We start from the raw sequence: 26,318 nt of genomic DNA on the forward strand, positions 1-26,318 counted from the left end.
CCCACTGCAGCAATGCGTTTCACAGAGTCACCACCCTCTGGTTGAAGAAATTCCTCCTCATCTCAATTCTAAAGGGCGCTCTCTTCACTCTGAGGCTGTGCCCTCAAGTCCTCATCTCTCCTACGGGTGGAAACATCTTCTCCATGTGCTCTGCATTCAGGCTTCTTAGTATTCTCTAAGTTTCAATTAGATCTCTCTTCGTCCTTATAAACTGCTTTAAGTTCGCGCCTCAAGTCCTCAATCACTCCTCATATGACAAGCCCTTCATCCTTTGATCATTCTTGTCAACATTGTCTGGATCCCCTCAAGGCCGCCACATTCATCCTTAGATATCAGGTCCAAAACTATTGGTAATTTTATAAATGCAGTCTGACTACAGTCTCATTACATTCTCAGCTGTACATCTCCACTCTTGTATTCTAGCTCGCTTGAAATGAATGGCAACATTGCATTTACTGCTAACTGAATCTGAATGTTAACCTAAAAAGAATCCTGGACTAGACGATCAAATCCCTTTGTGTTTCAGATTTCCAAAGTCTTTCCCTATTTAGAAAATAATCTCTGCCTCTATTCATTTTCACCAAATTTTTTAACCTCAACTTTTCAACATTATATTCCATTTACCACTTTTTTGTCCACTGCCTGAGCCTGTCCAAGTCCTTCTGCAGCTTCCCCTGTTCTCTCAACATGGCCAGTCCCTCCACCTAGCTTTGTGTCATCTGAAAACTGAGTAACAATGCCCTCAGTTTCTTAACCTAGATCATTAATGTACAACATGAATAGTTGTCCCAACATGGACCACTGCAGAACTCCACTAGTCATCAGCTGCCATCCTCAGAAAAACTCCTTTATCCCTACATTCTGCCTGCTGCCAGTCAGATAATCCTCTATCCATGCTAGTATTGTCCCCCTCACACCAGGAGCTCTCATATTATTTCACAGCTTCCTGTGCAACACCTTGCCAAAGGTGTTTTTGAAATTCACTATCGCATTCACTGGCTCTCCTTTGTCTAACTTGCTCATTACCTCCTCAAAGAATTCTAACAGATTTGCCAGGCATGACTCTCCTTGACAAAACTGTGCTGACACTTTTAAATACATTGCAACCTCATCTTTAATAATAGACTCTAAATGTTTACCAATGACCAAGATCAGACTAACCAGCCAAAAGTTTCCTTTCTTCTGCCTCCCTCCTTTCTTAAATCAGAGTGTTAAATTAGCCTTTTTTCCAGTCCTCAGGGACTCTCCCTGACTCCAGTGATTTCTGAACGTTCACCACCAATACCTGAACAATGTCCTCAGCAATATCCTTGAGAACTCTGGGGTATAGTCTTTCTGGTCCAGATGATTTATCCACCTTCAGACCTTTCAGCTTCTCACCACATTCTCCTTAGTGATGCTCTCTACACTCTACCCCCTGACTCATTTGAAGGTCTGGTATACTGCTGATGTCTTGCACTGTGATATATGATGCAGAGTACCTATACAGATCCTCCACCATCTCTTTGTTTCATCCTCCCCTTAGCATGTTTCTTCTTTCTTGGGATGAATTTCTGCTGTGCCTCCAGAAATTCATCCCAAAATTCCTCCCATTATTGCTCCTCTGACTTCCCTGCTAGGCTCCCCTTTAATTCTCTTGAAATGAATGGCAACTTCTTCCTCATGTCTTAGTGGTTTCCTGACTCAATTGGAAAAGTGATACATCTGATGCAATCCTCTCCCTCTCAAACTGTGAGGTGAATGCTGTCATATTATGTGGCAGAAAATTCATCAGGAGACAGAAAATACATTTTAAAAAGTCAGCTGAGGGGCTCCTTCACCTTTAGATCCCTCATCAAGACTACCATATTACACATCACTAAATCTGGAGCTGCCTGTTCCTTAGCGGGCTCAACCACAAGCTGTTCCAAAAAACCATCTCATAGACATTCACAAATACCATTTCTTGAGATTCACTACCAATCTGATTTCCCCAGTACACCTGCATATTGAAGTCCCTCACAATTATTGTATTAATGCCTTTTTTACATGCCTTTTCTATCTCCTGATTAATTTTCTGCCCCACATCATGACAACTGTTTGGAGGCCTTGGCCCAATCCCAATCAGAGACTTTTTTTCCTCACTTCCACACATACATATTCTACCCATTCTGACTCCATTTCATTTATTGCTGGGGCAATTTTGTTTCTGAGGAACAAGGAAACTCCACCCCCTCTGCCCATCTACTTCTCCTATTGATGCAATGAGTAACCTTGCATATTTACTTCCTAGCCCGAAGCTGTTTGCGGCCACATCTCTGTGATGCCCACAATATCGTACCTGCCATTTCCAATCTGCACTGCATGGTCATTTCACTTGTTTCATGTACTGAGTGCATTTAAGTACAAGATACTCAGTCCTGCCACCCTTCTCATAGTTATCTCTTTATCTTGTGCTTGACGTTGGATTCTTGACCCTTTCTATATTCTCTGTCCTAATATTTGTACTGGAAATTTGAGTAATCTTTGATGATTCGCCATTCACCATTTTTAGCTATTTCTATACAACTGATTAGCCTCACTACATGTATTTGGTTGAAAGACCTATCCGCAGACTTAGTTCGGCAATGGCCAGGATGCCTGACCCAATGTGGTTCAGGTGGAGACTGACTGATCATAACAGCTTCCTCCTTCCCCAGTACTGGTGCTGTTGTCCAACAAATTTAGATATATTTCTTCAAAAAATTACAACAAAAAATATGTAGACATTGACATTTCTATCGCATGTAAAAGTACACACATGTCACAGGCAACCGATGAATAAATTGATGCACTGAGGACCAATTTCAACAGGTTTATATGTTTTCAGTACTACAACTAAGGTTTTTTGGAACATCTAGCCTTTATTGTAACCATTGCACTCATTCATTTTATATTCTAAATATCCAGCAGACCAAATTGAATTGACTGATATTTGACCTCTGAGACTCTAGGAAGATGCCAAAATGGGTGATCTTCTGTGCACTCCTGGTCATACATGCTTGCACAGGTGTCAGCATTGTACTTTACTGTGGTAAACTGAGCACATCCATTATCATCACAGAGTCACAGAGTCATAGAGATGTGCAGCATGGAAACAGATCTTTCCATCCAACTCGTCCAAGCCAACGAGATATCCCAAACCAATCTAGTCCCACCTGTCAGCACCCGGTCCAAATCCCTCCAAACCCTTCCTATCCAGATGCCTTTTAAATGTTGCAATGTACGAGTCTCCACCACCTCCTCTGGCAGCCCATACACGTACCACCATCTGTGTGAAAAAGTTGCCCTTTAGGTCTCTTTTATGTCTTTCCCCTCTCACCCTAAACCTATGCCCTCTAATTATGGACTAGCCTACCCCAGGGAAAAAGACCTTGTCTACTTATCCTATTCATGCCCCTTGTTATTTTATAAACAATGTCACCCCTCAGCCTCCTAAACTCCAGGGGAAACAGCCTGAGCCTATTTAACCTCTCCCTATAGCTCAAATCTTCCAACCCTGGCAACATTCTTGTCAATCTTTTCTGAACCCTTTCAAGTTTCACAACATTCTTCCAATAGGCAGGAGACCAGAATTGCATGCAATATTCCAAACGTGGACTGTCTTGTTCAGTCACAATATTACCTGCCAACTTCTGTAATCAATACTCTGACCAAAAAAGGAAAGCATACAAAACGCCTTCTTCATTATCCTATCTACCTGTGACTCCACTTTCAAGGAACTATAAACCTGCTCTCCAAGGTTTCTTGGAGGGTTCAGCAACACTCCCTAGTACCTTACCATTAAGTGCATGTGTTCTGCTAAGATTTGCATTCCCAAAATGCAGCACCTCACATTTATCTAAATTAAACTCCATCTGCCTCTCCTCAACCCATTGGCTCATCTGATATAGATCCCATTGTAATCTGACATAACCTTCTACGCTGTCCAAATCACCTCCAATTTTGATGTAATCTGCAAACTTACTAACTGTGCCACTTATGCTCACATCCAAATCATTTACATAAATGACGAAAAGTAGTGGACCCAGCACCGATCCTTGTGGCACTCCACTGGTCACAGGCCTCCAATCTGAAAAACAACCCTCCACCACCACCCTCTGTATTCTACTTTTGAGCCAGTTCTGTATCCAAATGGCTAGTTCTCGTTCTATTCCGTGTGATCTAACTTTGCAAACCAGTTTCCAATGGGGAACATTGTTGAAAATCTGACTGAAGTCCAAATAGATCACGTCTACTGCTCTGCCCTCATCAATCTTTTTGCTACTTCTTCAAAAAACCCAATCAAATTTGTGAGACATGATTTCCCATGCACAAAGCTTTGTTGACAATCCCTAATCAGTCCTTCTCTTTCCGAGTACATGTACATTCTATCCCTTAGGATTCCCTCCAACAACTTGCCCCCACTGACATCAGGCTCACTGGTCTATAGTTCCTTGGCTTGTCCTTACCACCTTTCTTAAACAGTCGCACCATGTTTGCCAACCTCCAGTCTTCTGGCACCTCACCTGTAACTATTGATGATACAAATATCTCAGCAAGGAGCCCAGCAATCACTCCCCGAGCTTCCCACAGAGGCCTAGGGTACACCTGATCAGGTCTTGGGGATTTATCTACTTTTATGCATTTCAAGACATCCAGCACTTCCTCCTCTCTAATACGGACATTTTTCCAGATGTCACCATCTATTTCCCTACATTCTATATCTTCCATGTCCATTTCCACAGTAAACACTGATGCAAAATACCCGTTTAGCATCTCCCCCATCTCCTGTGGCTCCACACAAAGGCTGCATTGCTGATCTTTGAGGGGCCCTATTCTCTCCCTAGTTACCCTTTTGATCTTAATGTATTTGGATTCTCCTTAAGACTATTTGCCAAAGCTATGTCATGTCCCCTTTTGCCCTCTAGATTTCTCTCTTAAGTATACTCCTACTGCCTTTGTACTCTTCTAAGGATTCACTCAATCTCTCCTCTCTACACCTGACATATGCTTCCTTCTTTTTCTTAACCATACCCTCAATTTCTTCAGTCATCCAGTATTCTCTATACCTACCAGCCTTTCCTTTCACATTAACAGGGATGTACTGTCTCTGGACTCCCGTTAACTCATTTCTGAAGGCTTCCCATTTTCTAACCATCTCTTTACCTGTGAACATCTGCCCTCACTCAGCTTTTGAAAGTTCTTGCCTCATACCGTCAAAGTTGGCCTTTCTCCACTTTAGAAATTCAACTCTTTGATCTGTCTATCTTTTTCCTTCACTATTTTAAATCTAATAGCATTTTGGTTGCTGCAATAGGAATGTTTTTGTAAAACCTTCAAATTAGTTTTCCAGAACTCCAGACAGGATTTGACACTGTGACATGGGATTAATCTGATCAATTGGTTCACTTAATTTTGTGTTTATGATTCTCTGCTTTAGGATGGCATATAGCCTAATGTTGAAACTTCTCAAAGTTTTATCCATCATTCGGGGATATGCCTTTTGTTGGTCTTTTCTTCAGCATTCCTCATTGAGGGAGTGTTGGCCATCTAGCTTGAAGTACAGTGTGAGGAATGACGCACCAATGATTTACTGTTTTTAGTCAAATAAAACATTGCTGTTTATTATAACCAATAGAACCTGAAGGATACCCAGACTGAGCTTTTTGGTTTGCAATGGAACTATCCAATTTAGTGCTGTGTCAGTGGCAAACAATTGTCCAGGGCTTCCTCTGTACAACCATTGCATTTGAGCACAATAATAAGTTCATTGTAGTTGCAGCCACCAATATTGCCATCAATGGATGCACCTGAGATGAGTAGACATGTTTAGATAGTATTCTTCACTGCACCTGTTCCCTCATTACTTGCTGCACAGCTAGATCTTCACAACTGGCCAAACACCATTAATCATGATGGTGATGACACAAAGTGGATTATAGGCATTGAAGAATTTGACACACAATGATGTTGAAGGCCTCCGATTAGTCTGGAAGCAGGCAGACTGTTGACTGATGCAAATATATGGACTGTAATAGTTGACAAGAAGGCCCACTTTCTCAGAGCAGCTATAAAGAGCAAAGTGAAGTCATATGTGCTTCCCAACTGTACATTCTATGCAGATTTATAGTTGGGTCCATCACAAGAAGTGCTCAATAGATCCATTTCAATTTCCTCTGATGATGAAGATAAATTGAAGAGAAATGAGTAACTGACATCTTGGTTACAGATACATCATAATTAGATTAGATTAGATTACTTACAGTGTGGAAACAGGCCCTTCAGCCCAACAAGTCCACACCGCCCCGCCGAAGCGCAACCCACCCATACCCCTACATCTACCCCTTACCTACACTACGGACAGTTTAGGATGGCCAATTCACCTGACCTGCACATCTTTGGACTGTGGGAGGAAACCAGAGCACCCGGAGGAAACCCACGCAGACATGGGGAGAACGTGCAAACTCCACACAGTCAGTCGCCTGAGGCGGGAATTGAACCCGGGTCTCTGGCGCTGTGAGGCAGCAGTGCTAACCACTGTGCCACCGTGCCGCCCGTAAAGTTAAGAGAACATGCTATTGCACATTTATACTCAAAAATAAGTAACAACAGAATTATCAGAATAATTGGTATTTGACAATGAATTCATGCCTACCTGAACAGATGACACTAGCATCATTTCTGTGTGTGCACTGTCGGTCTCCGCTGGATGCAATTGGGCAGTCAGTCAAACGGATTTCATTGCCAGTGCAAACATGGATATAATTCCATATTGGCCCATTTCCCTCTCCAAAGTATGCACCTTCTGGAGTTGAAATCGCAGCTCCACAACCAAGTTGATTGCAGACAACAGCTGCATCTTGTAAATCCCAATAGGTATCACATACTGTGTTCCAGGTGTCATCAAACATTATCTCCACTCTTCCTGAGCAGGTATCATTACCACCAACTAACCGTGGTCTCCTTTTTCCTTTGTCCAAGAACAATGAACATTTTTCATTGAATTATGTTCATCTGGATGAATTTATTCTCATTTAATTAAAAGTATGCAAAAATGAATCATTCAAACAAGAAAAGAAAAATCATGAAAAACTTCAGAAGGAACTAATCGTGAGACCCCAAAGTATTCACATCTCTCATAGGACTGAAATATTCCAGCGCCACAATGAAAGAATTTGAATTGCTTTGGAACACCTGTTGGAACTCCTGTTGGAGCTAATGTAGCTCGTACTGTCTGAGAAGCTCAAAATTTTCTGAGTAAAGGAACTATAAGGGCCTATCTCTTACTGCAACTATGTCCTGTCTGCATGCACCATTAAAGTGAAATTTACATTTTAAGTAAAATTGAAGTTTCTGCAAAGTTTATACAGAGATAAATCAGTTCTCCACTGGAGAGCAGTCATAATCAATTCGTTAATTAGTTAGTTTTAACTGGTTACTGTAGCTCCAATAGAACTGGCTTTCTCTGCATCTGCAGTAACGTAAATACTTGGACCAAAATGCTTCCATGGAATACCGCTGGATAATGTGTAAAGCTGAGAATTTGGTGAGTTAACAATTTTAGTGAGGAGCGGGGGGTGATTTTATTTTCCATTTTTAAGGTATACCAAGGTACTTTGGCCATATTCAATATGCATCCTGCAGTAGGTACAAGTCATGAATGCACCATGTGTCCTCAACAAGTATATTTGCAAGAAATATCAGTTGCTGTAAAAGGTTTATTTTGGGCTTCAGAAGTCAAGTAGCCCCTGCAGTTATTGAGGTGCAACTGCTAAGCAGAGATGGTTATGCTGCAGATTTAAGATATGGATGCAACAAATGACTGGGTTTCCTGGAGATAGTCTATGAGAACTGCAGAGGTAGTGCAGGGATATTCTACAGAACAAATATCATTGGATAAGAATTTTGGGTTGAGATACTGATGAGGATGAAAATTATTCAATACAACACAGCAAGAGTGAAGTCCCTGACAACACAGTGACTGAGCTCCAGGTGAGGAGAAAGAAGAGTAGAAAAGTCATGATGATAGTGAATTCATTAATAATTGGAAAAACAGGCATTTCTGAATCCACACTTTTGACACCAGGATGGTATATTATCTCCATGGTGTCAGGGGCAAGGGTGACACAGAATGACTGCATGGTATTATTCCAGGTGAGGGTGAACAGACAGGGTTGTGTTCCATTTTAGTACCAACAGTATTAGGGGGATGAAGTCTGGAAAACAGATATTTGAGGAGTTAGGAGACAGAACTTCAGCAGCTTTAATATCAAGAGTATTTTCAGTGCCACTGTCTATTAAACATGCTTAGCTCAAAAAATTGATGGACAATTAAAGGCTTCAGATTTTGGTTGCATTGGAACAATGTTTCTGGGACAGGGGCAACTTGCATAACATTGGTGAGTTGCATCTTATTATCAGGGCTATTATCCTGGCTGTGACATGTATTTGCTGCTGTTGCCTTTTGGATGGAATCCTGAGAGTTCAGTCAGAATGACTGGAAGAACAACTGGGAATTGGAAACAGAAATGTAGTAAGCAATGTTATTTGAAAGATAATGTTAACGGAAGTATTTATTAGAATCAGTTTGTGGAATAATGTGAAAAAAGGTAATTAAAAGCATTCTATCTGAATACTTGATGCAGGATTCTGGATAATCCAAGATGAAGGACAGGAAAAATTTCTGGTTGTAACAGCTGCTCCTTTTTTGAGGTATTTTAGGTGCTGGAGGTAATTCCCTTGAATTCCAGTGGCAGCAATTACTGTTTTATATGCTGTTGCATTGTCTTGGAACTTTGGAAAAAACAAGTCAAAATAACAGCAGTTTTGAAAGGGACAAGAACAGACAAAGGAAGCACATGGTGAGGTCAGTGCAGGAGAGGGAGAGAGAAAGAAACTGACACCACATTGTACCTGCACAGTACTGCCTTTGCTATTTAAATTCATGTATTACTGGAAGTCGGAGTACATCTGGGAAAATTAACAAACAGTGAAATCCGCAACTGATCTTGGAGGAACTGTTTGCGCAAAGTTCACAGCACAGAATCAGATAAGTGTATTGTTTTAATTGTAGCCCACAGAAAGTCTGCAGTAGTGAGTAGAGTGGGTTATTTCTTGATTATATGTTTTTTGAGATATGTCTCTTGATTAAACTTAAAATATAAACCACAACTATTAATTTAACCTGGGGCATTTTGTTTTTTGCAGAGTAATAAGACAGTGTTATTTCCTGGGTCTGTGCATTGTGAAGGAGCAAAAATGGCCTTTAGTACAGTGATATGTGCTTCTTGTCAGATGCGGGAGTTTAAAGAGAGTTTAAGGGGTTCTGCGGATTATATCTGCAATAAATGCTGTTGCTTGCAAACCTTATTAGCTCAAATGGATCTGTTGGAGAGACAGTTAGAAGCAATGAGGAATTTGCAACAGCAACAGTATGTGATGAATGGCAGTTATAGGAAGGGGGGAAAGTCTCAGAAACAGTCACATAGATGGGCTAACTCCAGGAAAGGTAAGAAAGCTAGCACAGGAGTCTTCTGTGGCTATACCCATTTCAAACAATTATACTGTTTTGGAAAATGTAGGGGTGATGGATTCTCAGGGGAATGTAGCACAAGCAGCCAAGTTTCTGGTATTGAGACTGGCTCTAATGCAATGAGGGGTACATCAGGTTCCAAGAAATCAACTGTGTTAGGGGATTCTCTCGTCCGAGGTAAACACAGACATTTCTGTGACTAGCATCGAAAAATCAGAATGATGTGTTGCTTCCCTGGTGCCAGGATCAAGGATGTCTCAGAGAGGGTGCAGAATGTTCTCAAGGGGGACATGGGGCCAGCAAGAGGTCATTGTACAAATTGGAACCAATGACATAGGAAGGGAAAAGGTTGAGATTCTGAAGGGAGATTACAGAGAGTTAGGCAGGAATTTAAAAAGAGGGTCCATGAGAGTAGTAATATCTGGATTACTCCTGGTGCTACAAGCTAGTGAGGGCAGGAATAGGAGGATAGAGCAGATGAATGCAAGGCTGAGGAGCTGGTGTATGGAAGAAGGATTCACATTTTTGGATCATTGGAATCTTTTTTGGGGTAGAAGTGACCTGTACAAGAGGGATGGATTGTACCTAAATTAGAAGGGGATTAATATACTGGCAGGGAGAATTGCTAGAACTGCTTGGGAGGATTTAAACAAGTAAGGTTCGGGGGGTGAGGGGGGAGGGGGGAGGGTGGTGGGTGGTACCCAGGGAGATAGTGAGGAAAGAGATCAACCTGAGACTGGTACAGTTGAGAACATAAGCGAGTCAAACAGTCAGGAACAAGCAGGGGCAAAATAGGATTCATAAATTAAACTGCATTTATTTCAATGCAAGGGGCCTAACAGGGAAGGCAAATGAACTCAGGATATTTAAATTCATGTATCACTGGAAGTCGGAATGATGCATGGGACTGGGATATCAAGGCAATTGCAGAAACATGGCTCAAGGATGGGCAGTACTGGCAGCTTAATGTTCCAGGATACAAATGCTACAGGAAGGACAGAAAGGGAAACAAGAGAGGAGGGGGAGTGGTATTTTTGATAAGGGATAGCATTACAGCTGTGCTGAGGGAGGATATTCCTGGAAATACATCCAGGGAAGTTATTTGGGTGGAACTGATAAACAAGAAAGGGTGATCACCTTTTACAAATACATTAAGAACAAAATACATTAAGAACAATACATATGACACGATGACATCTGAAAACAGTTAAGAGTGAAGCATAATTTCAGCGATCCAAAGGTATCCTGACTGTGCGATTGAAGAAAGATGAAAGGGAAGGCTGGTAGGTATAGGGAATGCTGGATGACTAAAGAAATTAAGGGTTTCATTAAGAAAAAGAAGGAAGCATATGTCAGGTATAGACAGGATAGATCGAGTGAATCCTTGGAAGAATACAAAGAAAGTAGAACATAGAACATAGAACATAGAACAATAAAGCACAGAACAGGCCCTTCGGCCCACGATGTTGTGCCGAACTTCTATCCTAGATTAAGCACCCATCCATGTACCTATCCAAATGCCACTTAAAGGTCGCCAATGATTCTGACTCTACCACTCCCACGGGCAGCGCATTCCATGCACCCACCCCTGACATCTCCCCTATACCTTCCACCCTTCACCTTAAATTTATGTCCACTTGTAACACTCTGTTGTACCCGGGGAAAAAGTTTCTGACTGTCTACTCTATCTATTCCTCTGATCATCTTATAAACCTCGATCAAGTCACCCCTCATCCTTCGCCGTTCCAACGAGAAAAGGCCGAGAACTCTCAACCTATCCTCGTACGACCTATTCTCCATTCCAGGCAACATCCTGGTAAATCTTCTCTGCACCCTCTCCAAAGCTTCCACATCTTTCCTAAAGTGAGGCGACCAGAAATGCACACAGTACTCCAAATGTGGCCTAACCAAAGTCCTGTACAGCTGCAACATCACTTCATGACTCTTGAATTCAATCCCTCTGCTAATGAACGATAATACACCATAGGCCTTCTTACAAACTCTATCCACCTGAGTGGCAACTTTCAAAGATCTATGTACATAGACTCCAAGATCCCTATGTTCCTCTACCTGACTAAGAACCCTACCATTAACCCTGTATTCCGCATTCTTATTTGTTCTTCCAAAATGGACAACCTCACACTAGGCAGGGTTGAACTCCATCTGCCACTCCTCAGCCCAGCTCTGCATCATATCTAAGTCCCTTTGCAAACGACAAATGCTCTCCTCACTGTCCACAACTCCACCTATCTTCGTATCATCTGCAAATTTACTGGCCCACCCTTCGACTCCCTCATCCAAGTCATTAATAAAACTTACAAACAGCAGAGGACCCAGAACTGATCCCTGCAGAACTCCACTTGTAACTGGGCTCCAGGCTGAATATTTACCATCTACCACCACTCTCTGACTTCGACCGGTTCGCCAGTTTTCTATCCAATTGGCCAAATGTCCCTCTATCCCATGCCTCCTGACTTTCCGCATAAGCCTACCATGGGGAACCTTATCAAATGCCTTACTAAAATCCATGTACACTACATCCACTGCTCTACCCTCATCCACATGCTTGGTCACCTCCTCGAAGAATTCAATATGACTTGTAAGGCAAGACCTACCCTTCACAAATCCGTGCTGGCTGTCCCTAATCAAGCAGTGTCTTTCCAGATACTCATAAATCCTATCCCTCAGTACCCTTTCCATTACTTTGCCTACCACAGAAGTAAGACTAACGGGCCTGTGATTCCCGGGGTTATCCCTATTCCCTTTTTTGAACAGGGGCACAACATTCGCTACTCTCCAGTCCCCTGGTACCACCCCCGTTGACAGTGAAGACGAGAAGATCATTGCCAACGGTACTGCAATTTCCTCTCTTGCTTCCCACATAATCCTAGGATATATCCCGTCAGGCCTGGGGGACTTGTCTATCCTCAAGTTGTTCAAAATGTCCAACACATCTTCCTTCCTAACAAGTATCTCTTCTAGCTTACCAGTCCGTTTCACACTCTCCTCTTCAACAATACGGTCCCTCTAAATACTGAAGAGAAGTACTTGTTCAAGACCTCTCCTATCTCTTCCGACTCAATACACAATCTCCCACTATTGTCCTTGATCGGACCTACCCTCGTTCTCGTCATTCTCAGGTTTCTCACATACGCATAAAATGCCTTGGGGTTATCCTTGATCCTATCCGCCAAGGATTTTTCATGCCCTCTCTTAGCTCTCCTAATCCCTTTCTTCAGGTCCCTTCTGGCTATCCTGTATCCCTCCACTGCTCTGTCTGAACCCTGTTTCCTCAACCTTATGTAAGCCTCCTTCTTCCTCTTTACTAGACATTCAACCTCTCTCGTCAACCAAGGCTCCCTCACACGACCATTTCTTTCCTGCCTGATAGGTACATACATATCAAGGACACGTCGTATCTGCTCCTTGAAAAAGTTCCACATTTCCACCACATCCTTCCCTGACAGCCTATGCTCCCAACTTATGCTCCTCAAATCCTGTCTTACAGCATCGTAATTTCCCTTCCCCCAATTGTAAAATCTACCTTGTTGTGCGCACCTATCTCTCTCCATAACCAAGGTGAAAGTCACAGAATTGTGGTCACCATCACCAAAATGTTCACTCACTAACAAGCCCATCACTTGTCCCGGTTCATTACCGAGTACCAAATCCAATATGGCCTCCCCTCTGGTTGGACAATCTACATACTGAGTTAGAAAAGCTTCCTGGACACACTGCACAAACACCGCCCCATCCAACCTACTTGATCTAAAGAGCTTCCAATCAATATTTGGGAAGTTGAAGTCGCCCATGACTACGACCCTGTGGCTTCTGCACCTTTCCAAAATCTGTTTCCCAATCTGTTTCTCCACATCTCTGCTGCTATTGGGGGGCCTATAGTAAACACCCAACAAGGTGACTGCACCTTTCCTATTTCTGACTTCAGCCCATACTACCTCCAAAGGCAGATCCCCCTCAAACTTCCTTTCTGCAGCCGTTATACCATTTCTAATTAGCAATGCCAGCCCCCCTCCTTTTTTTACCATCCTCCCTAATCTTAGTAAAGTAGGAGTATACTTAAGAGGGAAATCAGGAGGGCAAAACGGGGACATGAGATAGCTTTGGCAAATAGAATTAAGGAGAATCCAAAGGGTTTTTACAAATACATTAAGAACAAAAGGGTAACTACAGAGACAATCGGGCCCCTCAAAGGTCAGCAAGGTGGCCTTTGTGTAGAGCCGCAGAAAATGGGGGAGATACTAAATGAGTATTTTTCATCAGTATTTACTGTGGAAAAGGATATGGAAGATACAGAATATAGGAAAATAGATGGTGATACCTTGTTACAGAGGATGAAGTGCTGGATGTCTTGAAACACATAAAGGTGGATAAATCCCCAGGACCTGATCAGATGTACCCTAGAACTCTGTGGAAAGCTAGAGAAGTGATTGCTGGGCCTCTTGCTGAGATATATGTATCATCGATCGTCACAGGTGAGTTGCCAGGAGACTGGAGGTTGGCTAATGTGGTGCCACAGTTTAAGAAGGGTGGAAAGGACAAGCCAGGGAAGCATAGACCAGTGAGCTTGACATAAGTGGTGGGCAAGTTGTTGGAGGAATCCTGAGGGACAAGATGTACATGTATCTGGAAAGGCAAGGACTTAGTAAGGATAGTTAACATGGCTTTGTGCGTGGGAAATAATGTCCCACAAACTTGGTTGAGTTTTTGAAGAAGTAACTAAAGAGGATTGATGAGGGCTGAGTGGTAGATGTGATCTATATGGACTTCAGTAAGGCATTCAACAAGGTTCCCCTTGGGAGACTGGTTAGCAAGGTTAGATCTCATGGAATACAGTGAGAACTAGCCATTTGGATACAGAACTGGCTCAAAGGTAGAAGACAGAGGGTGTTGGTGGAAGGTTGTTTTTCAGACTGGAGGCCTGTGAACAGTGGAGTGTCACAAGAAATAGGTGCTGGATCCTCTACTTTTTGTCATTTACATAAATGATTTGGATGCGAGCATAAGAGGTACAGTCAGTAAGTTTGCAGATGACAGCAAAATTGGAGACGTAGTGGACAGCGATGACGGTTACCTCAGGTTACAACAGGATCTTGACCAGTTGGGCCAATGGCTGAGAAGTGGCAGATGGAGTGTAATTCAGATAAATGTGAGGCGCTGCATTTTGGGATTGCAAATCTTAGCAGACTGTTACTGAACAAAGAGACCTTGGAGTGCAGGTTCATAGCTCCTTGAAAGTGGAATCGCAGGTTGACAGGGTAGTGAAGAAGGCATTTGGTATGCTTTCCTTTATTGGTCAGAGTATTGAGTACAGGAGTTGGGCAGTCATGTTGCAGCTGTACAGGACATTGGTTAGGCCACTTTTGGAATATTGCATGGCATTCTGGTCTCCTTCCTATCAGAAAGATGTTGTGAAACTTGAAAGGGTTCAGAAAAGACGAAAAGGATGTTGCCAGTGTTGGAGAATTTAAGTTATAAGGAGAGGCTGAACAGGCTGGGGCTGTTTTTCCTGGAACGACGGAGGCTGAGGGATGACCTTATAGAGGTTTACAAAATTATGAGGGACATGGATAGGATAAATAGGCAAAGTGTTTTCCCTAGGGTGGGGGAGACCACAACTTGAGGGCATAGGTTTAGGGTGAGAGGGGAAAGATATAAAAGACACCTAAGGGACAACTTCTTTACACAGATGGTGGTACGTGTATGGAATGAGCTGCCAGAGGAAGTGGTGGAGGCTGGTACAATTGCAACATTTAAAAGGCATTTGGATGGGTATATGAATAGGAAGGGTTTGGAGGGATATGGGTTGGGTGCTGGCAGGTGGGACTAGATTGGGTTGGGATATCTGGTCAACATGGACAGGTTGGACTGAAGGGTCTGTTTCCATGCTGTACATCTCCATGACTCTATGACATATTGCATTCATGAGAAAGCTCATTATTTCAAGTTGTGAGTAAAGAGAACTGTGTGATTTAATTATTTATGGGTGCTGGGACCCCAGCTATTCACAGTATACATTAATTATTTGGATGAGGGTACAAAATGTATCATCTCAAAGTTTGCAATATTATCAAATTGGATGGGAGGGTGAACTGTGACAATAATGCAGAGATCCTCCAGCATGATCAGAACAGGGTGGGTGAGTGGGCAACTCAATGACAGATGCAGGATAATTTGGATAAATGTGAGGTTATTCACTTTGGAATCAAAATCAAGGAGGTAGATTACTACTTGAATGGTGTAAGTTGGGAGAGGGGAGTGTATAGCGGGACCTGGGTGTCCTTGTGCACCAGTTGCTGAAGGTAAGCATGTAGGTGCAGCAGTTGGTAAGGAAGGCAAAAGGTAGGTTGGCCTTCATTGTGTGAGGCTTTGTGCACTGGAGCAGGGATGTGTTATTGCAGTTATACAAAGGCTTGCTGAGGCCACACCGAGAATATTGTGTGCAGTTTTGTTCTCCTTTTCTGAGAAAGTTAAAAATTACACAACACCAGGTTATTGTCCAAAAGGTTTATTTTGAATAACAAGCTTTTGGAGCACTGCACCTTCATTAGGTAGTGAGTGGGGCAGGATCATAGGACACAGAATTTATCGTAAAAGATCAAAGTGTCATTCAACTGATATGATGTCTTGAACAAACCTAGATTGCTGCTGACTTTTTAATCATTTAGAATGGGGTTGCAGGTTTCGATTCATTCATATTTAAATTCTAGGACTGCTTTCAAGTCACATTTCCAAGATAACTTAAGGTTTATAAAAGTAGAGGTGATATCTCAGCTCAGACACTGCATTAAAGTTGTGAGGTTAGAGAATGTCTGTCTCCCAAACTTGAGTCACACTGGCTGTATTTCCAAAGGAGAAATTTATAAAATATCACATGGACTGATTGCCTACAAATTGTCGGCTTTTTGAACAAAATAGAATGGATCTGCAAATACAAATTCACCCCATAGATTTTTTGTGCATGTGCATGCGTCCATGTGTGCATGTGATGGAGAGAAAGAGAGAGAGAGAGAGAAAGTGTATGTTTCTGTGTATGTGAGAGAGACAGTGTGAACGTATGTGCGCACTTGATAGAGTGTATGTGCGAGTGTGATGGAGTACATTTCTGACAGAGAGAGTGTGTGTGTTTGAGAGAGAGCATGTGTATGAGAGAGGGTCTGTGTGTGTGCAATCATGTGTAACAGTATGTCTGTGTGTGTGCTTGTTTGTGAGTGTGGGTGTGAGAGTGTATAGTGTAGTGGGGTCACCTGTAGTGTGACAGGAACCTCAGATCCTGTTTGAGGCCATTCTCATGGCGACTGAACTTGGCTATCAGCCTTTGCTCGGTGACTCTGCATTGTTGCGTACCTGAAGTCCAACTTGGAGGACAATCACCTGAAGATCTGAGGCTGAATATCCATGATTGCTCAACTGTTCCCTGACTGAGAGGGAACATTCCTGTCTGGTGATTGTTGCATGGTGTCCATTCATCCGTCGTTGTAGAGTCTGCTTGTTCTCACCCATATTCTGGATTAGTAGTGCTGGAAAAGCACAGCAGTTCAGGCAGCATCCGAGGAGCAGTGAAATCGACGTTTTGGGCAAAAGCCCTCATTCCTGATGAAGGGCCTTTGCCTGAACCATCAATTTTACTGCTCCTCGGATGCTGCCTGAACTGCTGTGCTTTTCCAACACCACTAATCCAGAATCTGGTTTCCAGCATCTGCAGTCATTGTTTTGACCTGGTCTCTCCCATTTCCCATGCCTCAGGGCATCCTTGCTTACACTGTATGGGATAGACATGTTGGCTGAGTCACATTCGTACCTGCCACACATGTGATGTCCCCACATGTAATGGCAGCACTCCTGTCGACACACTCTGACATGTCTTGCAGTGGTTGCAATGATAGGGTTGTACAGTGTTGTGGTCAATGTTATCCTGAAGGCTGGGCAGTTTGCTGCGAATTGTTTGGCGGTTGTTTAAAGATGAGAAGTGTATGAGTAGGGAAAATCTTGGCAAAGTACTCATCCTCATAGATAATATTTTGCAGGCTGTGAAGAACATGATTATTTTCTCTGCTCCTGGGAAGTACTGGACAACAAAGGGTACCCTATCGGTTGTATATCATGTCTGTCTCCTGAAAAGGTCATTACGGTTTCTCACTGTGGCATGTTGGAATTGGCGATCAATGAGTTGAGCATTATATACTGTTCTTATGAGGGTGTCATTCAGCACCTTCAAATGTCTGTCACATTCCTCCTCATCTGACCAGATCCTGTATATGCATAGGGCTTGTCCATACGTGGTGGCTGTTTTAATATATTTGGGGTGGAAGCTAGAGAAGAGCAGCATCATGAGGCTACCCATGGGTTTGCAGTAGAGAGAAGTACTGAGGTGTCTGTCCTTGATGGTGATGCGTGTGTCCAAGAATGAGACTGATTCTAAAACGTGATCCATGGTACGTCTGATGATAGGATGAAACTTGTTGATATAAATGTGTTGTTGTTTCAGTGACTCCTCACCATGGGTCCAGAGGAAGAAAATGTCATCAATATATCTGGTGTAGAGTGTTGGTTGGAGGTCCTGTGCAGCAAAGAACTCTTGTTCGAACTTGTGCATGAAAATGTTGGCATAATGGGGAACAACTTTGATGCCGACAGCTGTTCTGTGTGTCTGTGCGGATGAAGAACTGGTCGTCAATGGAGAAGATGTTGTGGTCGAGGATGAAGTGGATGAGTTGTAGGATGGTGTCTGGAGATTGATGGTTGTTGGTATTGAATGCTGAGGCTGTTGCTGTGATGCCCTCATCATGGAGAATGCTGGTGTAGTGTACCGAAACATCCATTGTTACGAAGAATGTTCCTAGTTCGACTGGTCTGTGGCTGCTGAGTTTCTCTAAGAAATCTGTGGTGTTGTGATGGAAGCTGGGGGTACTCTGTACAATATACAAACCAGAACCTCCACATAATTTCTGAGAAAAGATGTTCTTACTCTCTAGGGAGTGCAAAAACGTTTACCAGTCTGATTCTGGAGATGGCAGCCGTGACGTACGAAGAGAGATTGGCTGGGTTTGGATAGTTTTCACTGGTGTTCAGACAAATGACAGGGGAGTCTCATAGAGACTTATAAAATTCTTACACGACTAGACATGGTAGATGCAAGGAGGATGTTCCTGATGGTAGGTGCATCCAGAACCAGGGGTCACAGTCTGAGGATTCAGTATGGACAATTTAGGATGCAAATGAGGAGACAGCTATTCACCCAAACAGTGGTGAGCCTGTGGAATTCATTAACACAGGAAGTAATGATGCCAAAACATTGAATGTATTCAAGAAGGGGCTAGATATAGCATTTGGGGCAAACGGGATCAAAGGTTATGGGAAGAAAGCAGGATTAGGCTATTGATTTTCTATTCATCATTTATGTCAATGATTTAGACGTGAATAAAGGAGGTATAGTTCGTAAGTTTGCAGGTGACACCAAAATTCAGGTGAGGAGGGCAGCAAAGAAGGATACCCCAGAGGACAATGTGATCTTGATCAGATGGACTAATGGGCTGAGGAGTGGCAGATGGAGTTTAATTTAGATAAATGCGAGGTGCTGCATTTTGGAAAAGCAAATCAGAGCAGGACTAATACACTTAATGGTAAGGTCCTTGGGAGTGTTGCTAAACAAAGAGACCTGGGAGTGCAGGTTCATAGTTCTTTGAAAGTTGAGTTGCAGATAGATAAGATAGTGAAGAAGGTGTTTGGTGTGCCTTCCTTTATTGGTCAGAGCATTGAGTAGAGGAGTTGGGAGATCTTATTGTACAGGACATTGTACAGGACATTGGTTAGGCCACTTTTGGAGTATTGTGTGCAATTCTGGTCTCCTTCCTATCGGAAAGATGTTGTGAAACTTGAAAGGTTTCAGACAAGAATTACAAGGATTTTGCCAGGGTTGGAGGATTCCGGCAATAGAGAGATATGAATAGGCTGGGGGCAGTTTTCCCTGGAGTGTTGGAGATGGAGGGGTGACATTATAGAGGTTCATAAAATCATGAGGGGCATGAACAGGATAAATAGACAGTCTTTTCCCTGAGGTGAGGGAGTCCAGAACTAGAGGGCATAGATGTAGGGTGAGAGGGGAAAGTTATAAAATGGACCGAGGGGGCAGCTTTTTTCACACAGAGGGTGGTGCATGTATGGAATGAGCTGCCAGAGGAAGTGTGGAGGCTGGTACAATTGCAGAATTTAAAAGGCATCTAGATGAGTAAATGAATAAGAAGTGTTTAGATGGATATGGGCCAAGTGCTGGCAAATGGGACTAGATTAGGTTAGGATATCTGGTTGGCATGGACGATTTAGCACGTAGGATCTGTTTCCGTGCTGTACTTTTCTATGACTCTATGACTCTGTGTTGGATGATCAGCCATGATCATGATGAATGGCAGTGCAGGCCTCCTCCTGCTCCTATCTTCTATGTTTCTGTGATTGCAGTGTGATTAAGACTGGGAGCTGAATACTCAAGGACATTCATCATTTAGGAAGAATAGACAAAAAAAGAAAAGTGAAGTACTTTTGATTAATACTAATTTCTTCAACTTTCCATTTTCAAAGTCCCCTACCACTTCTGAAAAATATTTCTGCATCATCCTCCTAAAGACAGGCACAAAGAAATTGTTTTTCAAATACACCAATTTCCTATTCTCTGTTCTTCTGTCTAGACCAGTAAAGGATGAGTTATTTGATAAGAGAGACAGACAACAATGGTGTGATATTGTGCAGTTGATTGCTAAGAGATCCTTGTTCAGAAGTCACAAAAAAGACAGCCTTATATTCAGAAGGAAAATTGTATTTTGGCCTTCATTGCAAGGGACTTTGAGTACAGGAGGAAAAATATTTTGCTGCATATGTATTGACACCTATATTTATGGTATTGTGTTCAGTTTTGGCCTGCTTACCAAAGAAGGGATACACACTCCCTCAAGGTAGCACAAAAGGGTAGAACAGACAAATCATAAAGTCAAAGAGTCATAGAGTTTTACATCACAGAAACAGAAACTTCAGTCCAATTTGTCTGCACCAACCAGATCTCCTAAAATTATTTTGTCCTGTTTGCCAGCTTTGGCCCACATCACTTTGAACCGTTCCTATTCATGTACTTATCCAGCCTTTCAAATGTTGTAATGTACCTACTTCCACTATCTCCTCTAGTAGCGCATTTGATACACATAACACACTCTTCATGAAAAGTTGCCTCTCAGGTTCCTTGTAAATCTTTCCTCTCATACTTTAAACCTATGCCCACTTCTTTTGAACCCCCCTACCCTGGGAAAAAGACCTTGGCTATTCAACCCAGCAATGTCCCTCCTGATTTTATAAGCATCTATAAGATCACCTCTCATTCACTGACACTCCAGGAAAAATATCCCAGTCTATTCAGTTTCACCCTATAGCCCAAACCTCCAATTCCAGCACCATCCTTGCAGATATTTTCTGAACCCTTCCAAGTTCAATAACATTATTCCTATGGCAGGGAGACCAGAATTGAATGCAGGATTGTCATTTCAGGCAAACTTTGGGAAACTATCCCTGCATTCTTTAGACTTTCAAAGAAAGAAAGGTGATTTCTGTTACTTTGAAAACTGTGACAGCACAATACACGGTCAATGTAGATACGATGTTTCCCTGCCTGGTAAGTATAGAACAAGGCAACCACTCAAAAGATCATGAATCATTGGAATTTTCTGACAGCGTGCTATTCAAACTCCATAAATGAAGAAAGGAATGTGCTGCTATATATCCAGTCACCAATATTGAAAAGGCAACTACAGTCTGAATCTCACACAAAGCACGAACTACGTTTCCCATATTGCTGATTAAGATGGAGAAAAATAATGCTGCAAATCCATGGCTAAAAATGATCAGATTTTAAACTATCATCCACTTGAAAGCAGGTATAAGAAAGTATGAAACACTTACCAGAACAAATAATGCTGACATCATGTCTGTGCGTGCAGTTCTTTTGAGTTGTTTGTGTCGTGGGGCAATACCAGAGAATGGTCTCATTTCCCTGGCATTCATAGACATCCTGCCATGTGGGACCACTGCCTTCTCCAAAGTGAGCTCTTTTGAGCACCGATATTACATCTCCACATTTCAGTGATGCACACACAACACGGGCATCCAGTAAATCCCAGTGTGAATCACATACAGACCCCCAAGTCTCTCCTTTCTGAATCTCTAATCTTCCAGAGCATCTATCTGCTCCACCAAGAAGTCTGAGCTGTTTGTGATCTGTTGTTTAAAACAATAAAAACCTTTCATTATACATGGTAAGTCAAACTCTCCATCACTAATTATCTTGTGCTGAAAATTGTAACAGAAATGTTATTTTATATATAACAGTTTCACTGTGAAACTATCATAACCCTTTACTCATTAGATTATCTAACTTGTAATCTGCATCTTGGCATTAATATTTATGCATTACAGAACAAAATTGCTGTTGAGCAAGATTATTGTGTTTCCATGTCCATTAGAATCCTTAATTGTTGCATTTGACTGACTTCCAAATACAACACCACATTTTCAGTAAATTCTCTATTCAACCGCATTACAGCAAGTTGCTAGAACCGTATAGTTTTCTTTTCGAAAGAAAACTAGAAAATTGAACTTCTGGACATTGCTTGGGGAATGGTTTACTTCCTGTTGACTTTTGGAATTTGGAGGTTAAAAGACAAGCTGTGTTGTAATTTAGTTGTTGATTACAAAGATCACGGGGCTTTAAGAAAAACCTAACTGCTGAGAGAGAGGTAAGATGGACTTTGACAGACAAACCAGTGGAAGCGGCCTTACTAGGTAGGTTGCCTCCCAACAGATGTTTGGACTATTAGTTTCTGTTTTACTGCAAATTGGGGAGTAATGTGGTTAATACAAGACCTCAGTGACACCAACAGTAAAGTTCTGTCTCTCCCTCCCTGAGAAAAGAATAAAATGCTTGTAGTTGTGGAAAGGTTTGTGCGGAAACATTGATCACACTCTCTCTCCCTGTGAATGTCAACACTCAAAGACTGAGAAAAAAAATCTACAAAATCAATAAGAGATCTGACTGGTCACTACTGATCAGAACTGAAGATCTACTATTATCCTGTGGCCTACAGCAAAATGATTTCATTAATGGAAAAATGAAACAACTGTCAGCAAGTCCCAATATTCTACCCATGATGTTTTGACATAATTTTTCTTTATTGCTTTTTTCTCATTTCAATAAAAAAATTTACAGGACAATATGTCTCTTCTTGTTCTAAGAATGTATGTGCATATGGATTTAAAGGCAATATGATTTAAATTTTCATAGCAGTATGCAGCAATCCATATGACAGTTGTTAAAGATTGTGTGTTTGCATTTTAATGCTTATTGATGAATTCTCCTCTTTGTCCTAGATAAAAATAATAATCAAGTAATGAAACAGTTTTGGGGAATCAATTGGACATTTAAACTTTTGAGATGACTTGCGGAGTTGTGTGGCTGAATCAGCAGTGCACTTCAGTGTCATAACAGAAGTGAGAATGTGCGTGGAGTTATAATAATTTGGCAAAGGATAAAAGAGATTAAATATGATGTTTTTCATATTACTAACTGACCTGGAACTGGAAATGGCTAAAACAATCCAACAAATTAAGGAATTAACTCTGATTGTTTTGCACGATTTATCTAAGTCTGAAGTAATATAATTGGTATGGGAATTAAATGTGGACTTTCTTTGTAGAGGCTAAAAATGCAGAAATAAGTAACACACTGGAAGATGAAAAAGGGCTGTTAGGGCTGGCCCATGACTGAGCAATGCAAAATGGCTGACGGCTGCCCATGGCTCATGTAGCAGAACATCACTGACAGTAGGTGGAGACTGTGGGGCAAATTTTTACTTCATTTTGTCTTCACAAGTAGAACAATAATCACTCTGTAGACTCAAGGTTACTGGACTGGGATAAAATGTGCAGCCATAGTTGCTTGCACATTAGATATTGATAAGCACATTTCACGCTAATTAGATTTTCTCTTGAATTATTGAATCAATCTGGATTTTTAGAGGATTTTTTCGTTAAGACCTTCAAATAATTATAGATATAGACTCTGAAGTAGTTATTGCTCCACCTATATACAAAATATTACTAAAAACACCAGAGCAAAAGATTCAAACCAGCTTCAGATGGTAAATTAGCAGTTGTTGCATTGTAGTTTGCATGAGCACATTTAAGCCACAAAATGATGGCTAAAGAATTCTAACACTGGATGTAACCACATAACATTATTTGGAACTCATCAAAAGTCAATATTGTTTTGTATTTCCTGTAATGAGAAATTTAAAGGTGCTGAAAAGAGAGCCAAGTATTCAATTAATTGGCAGTTAATATGGTACAGCTGGCAAATGTTACTTGAGTACAGTATCCATTGTGAAATGCCTGAAGAAAGACGATAAGAAAGTTTGGGAAACATCAGGAAGAACTGAGGTGGATCTCAAGCCTGTCTATCTATTTGTCATTCAGTGATATGATTAGCTTAGTTGGAATTACATTGAAATTGCTGAGGCAAGCTTGAAATGTATAAAACGCTGTGCCAGACAGCCAATTTCAAAGGGAAAACTTGTCACCACTGACCTTCGGTAATCAAGGCTGTGTGTGTGTGCGTGCGTGCGTGTGTGTGTGTGTGTATCATGCAATTGGGTCACCTGTAGTGTGACATGAACCCAAGAGCCTCAACTGGGACCTTTGGTTCATGTTATACTACGGGTGACCCCACTGCACTATACACACACAGACAAACGGACTCTCACAGACACTCCTACACACGCACACACGCACACACACAAATCACTCCTACACAAACTTTCCTATAGACACCACACTCATGCAGACTCTCTCCTGTACGCTCACACTTACGCTCCCACACACCCTCTCACATACTTATGTCCCTTTACACACTCCCACACGCTCTCTCACACTCATAACCCAACCACTCCCTCCACACACACACACCCTCATGCACACATACATATACATTTGTGGGGGGAATTTGGACTTGCAGAATTATGTTTTCCTTTGCTCAAAAACTGCATGAATCCATGTAAGATTCTGTAAATCCATTTTATAGGTTAGAATCAGTCTGACCATTGTGGCACAGACAGCCTCACTGGGAAACTCACACTTTCAACACATTATCTGGGCCGACATGACACCAACTGTTAAAGTTCACTTGAGAATGCAACTTTTTAAAAAAGTTTTGCGATTTGCATATGAAAGAACTGAAACCAACACGGTCATTCTAAAAGATGAGAGACTTAACAAATAATCCAGGTCTTTTTCAATATATAAATTCAGTTACATCACACTGTAAACCTTTGCTATAAATTCTGTGTCTTAACCCTATTCTCCACAACCACCTGATGAAGGAGCGAGTGCTCTGAAAGCTAGTGCTTCCAAATACAGGTAAGCCTGTTGGATTTTAACCTAGTGTGTGATTTTTAACACAATAATTGTTACCTGACACCACCCTGCTCAGACTAAGACTCTAATTGGAAATTATGAGCTCAAATGGGGAAAGGACAGTACTGGATTCCGGATTTTACAGGTATGCATTTAAAGTTAGAACAGGTGAACATGTAATAATATGATTGGATAATATAATCATATGTGCTAGTTTGAGTGTGATTGGAAAATATAGTCCTGAGTAATAAACTGGAATGTAGACTATGTGGATGCTGGTGGACAGTGATAGGGATAAGTAAACGTGTAGCACTTTGAATGGAAGCTTAGAATCGCTAAAATAGTATAAAACCATGGCTTTTGCAGTAAAGATTTTACTTGCATGTAACTTTGATGAGTAGACCTCCATTCCATGCAGGAATAAATGTTTAAACACAGAAAGCTGAGTCTCATCAGGTCTAAAGGGGGAATAAAGTATAAAAATCATCCTCTCAGTGAAAATGCAAAAGAGCCACCAGGTACTCCAAACGATGAGTCGTCAGAAGTAGCTCTAATTGCGTTAAGTTAAAATAGATTGAGGGAGAAAAAGAAATGAGGTAGCTTGAGGTAATGAATGAAGGAAGATTGGAACTGAAAATAATGGAAAATGGGATGAAAAGATAAAAAGAGAAACAGGATTTCAGAAACTGGAATTGCGATCAGGAAAGAACAAAAGATTAAGGCTCGAGAACTGAAAAAAGAAAACTAGCTGCACTTCAAAATGAGGCTACGAATGCAGTGAAAGGTTCTGTTAAGTGTTTGCCTGAATTACAACAGTTGATATGCAGGTACAGCAAATAATTAGGAAAACAATTAAATTAATTGTTTAATGCCAGGGCAATCTGTAGGGAAAAATTGTAAAGGTTATGTTTCAGTTATATTGTGCATGTTTGACACACATATTTAAGGATGTAAGTGCTTCAAAAGCAGTTAAGAGAAAGTTCACTGGTCGATTACCAGAAATGGATGGGTTGTGTTTTACATTGCTAGGCTTGGATTCAAGGGTTAGAGGCAATTGATTGAACCTACAAGATTACAAATGTCTTCAGATGGTGGATTTGGAAATGATATTTCCTGTTTGCAATGTTTAACAATGACTCTTTATTTCAAATTAGGCTGTGGACCATTTATGACAAAGATCTGTGCTGTCCCAAAGAACTGTGAGTCCTTGGAAATAAAGTGTGGAAGCACAGCCCTTGAATATTTCAAATCAGAGCTGAATTGTGTGATGATGCTGTGGTTTTAAGAGGTTGATTTTTCGTAGTTTCTTTTAAGAGAGGTTTTA

At 41.6% G+C, this 26,318-nt stretch overlaps 1 protein-coding gene across 1 annotated transcript in view; it reads right to left on the reverse strand.

Annotated features, from left to right (window-relative positions):
* Positions 1 to 5,691: 5,691 nt before the first annotated feature.
* LOC140478632 (scavenger receptor cysteine-rich domain-containing protein DMBT1-like) overlaps positions 5,692 to 26,318 on the reverse strand; it is a 110,438-nt gene continuing 89,811 nt past the window's right edge. The window contains exons 13-14 of the mRNA XM_072571850.1: positions 6,656 to 6,970; positions 5,692 to 5,810 (exon numbers count right to left, since the gene is read on the reverse strand). Of these exons, the coding sequence (XP_072427951.1) occupies positions 5,692 to 5,810; positions 6,656 to 6,970 (434 nt within the window). The remainder of the gene's footprint in view (positions 5,811 to 6,655; positions 6,971 to 26,318) is intronic.

The sequence above is a fragment of the Chiloscyllium punctatum genome, chromosome 6 (assembly GCF_047496795.1).
Source record: "Chiloscyllium punctatum isolate Juve2018m chromosome 6, sChiPun1.3, whole genome shotgun sequence".
NCBI lineage: Eukaryota > Metazoa > Chordata > Chondrichthyes > Orectolobiformes > Hemiscylliidae > Chiloscyllium > Chiloscyllium punctatum.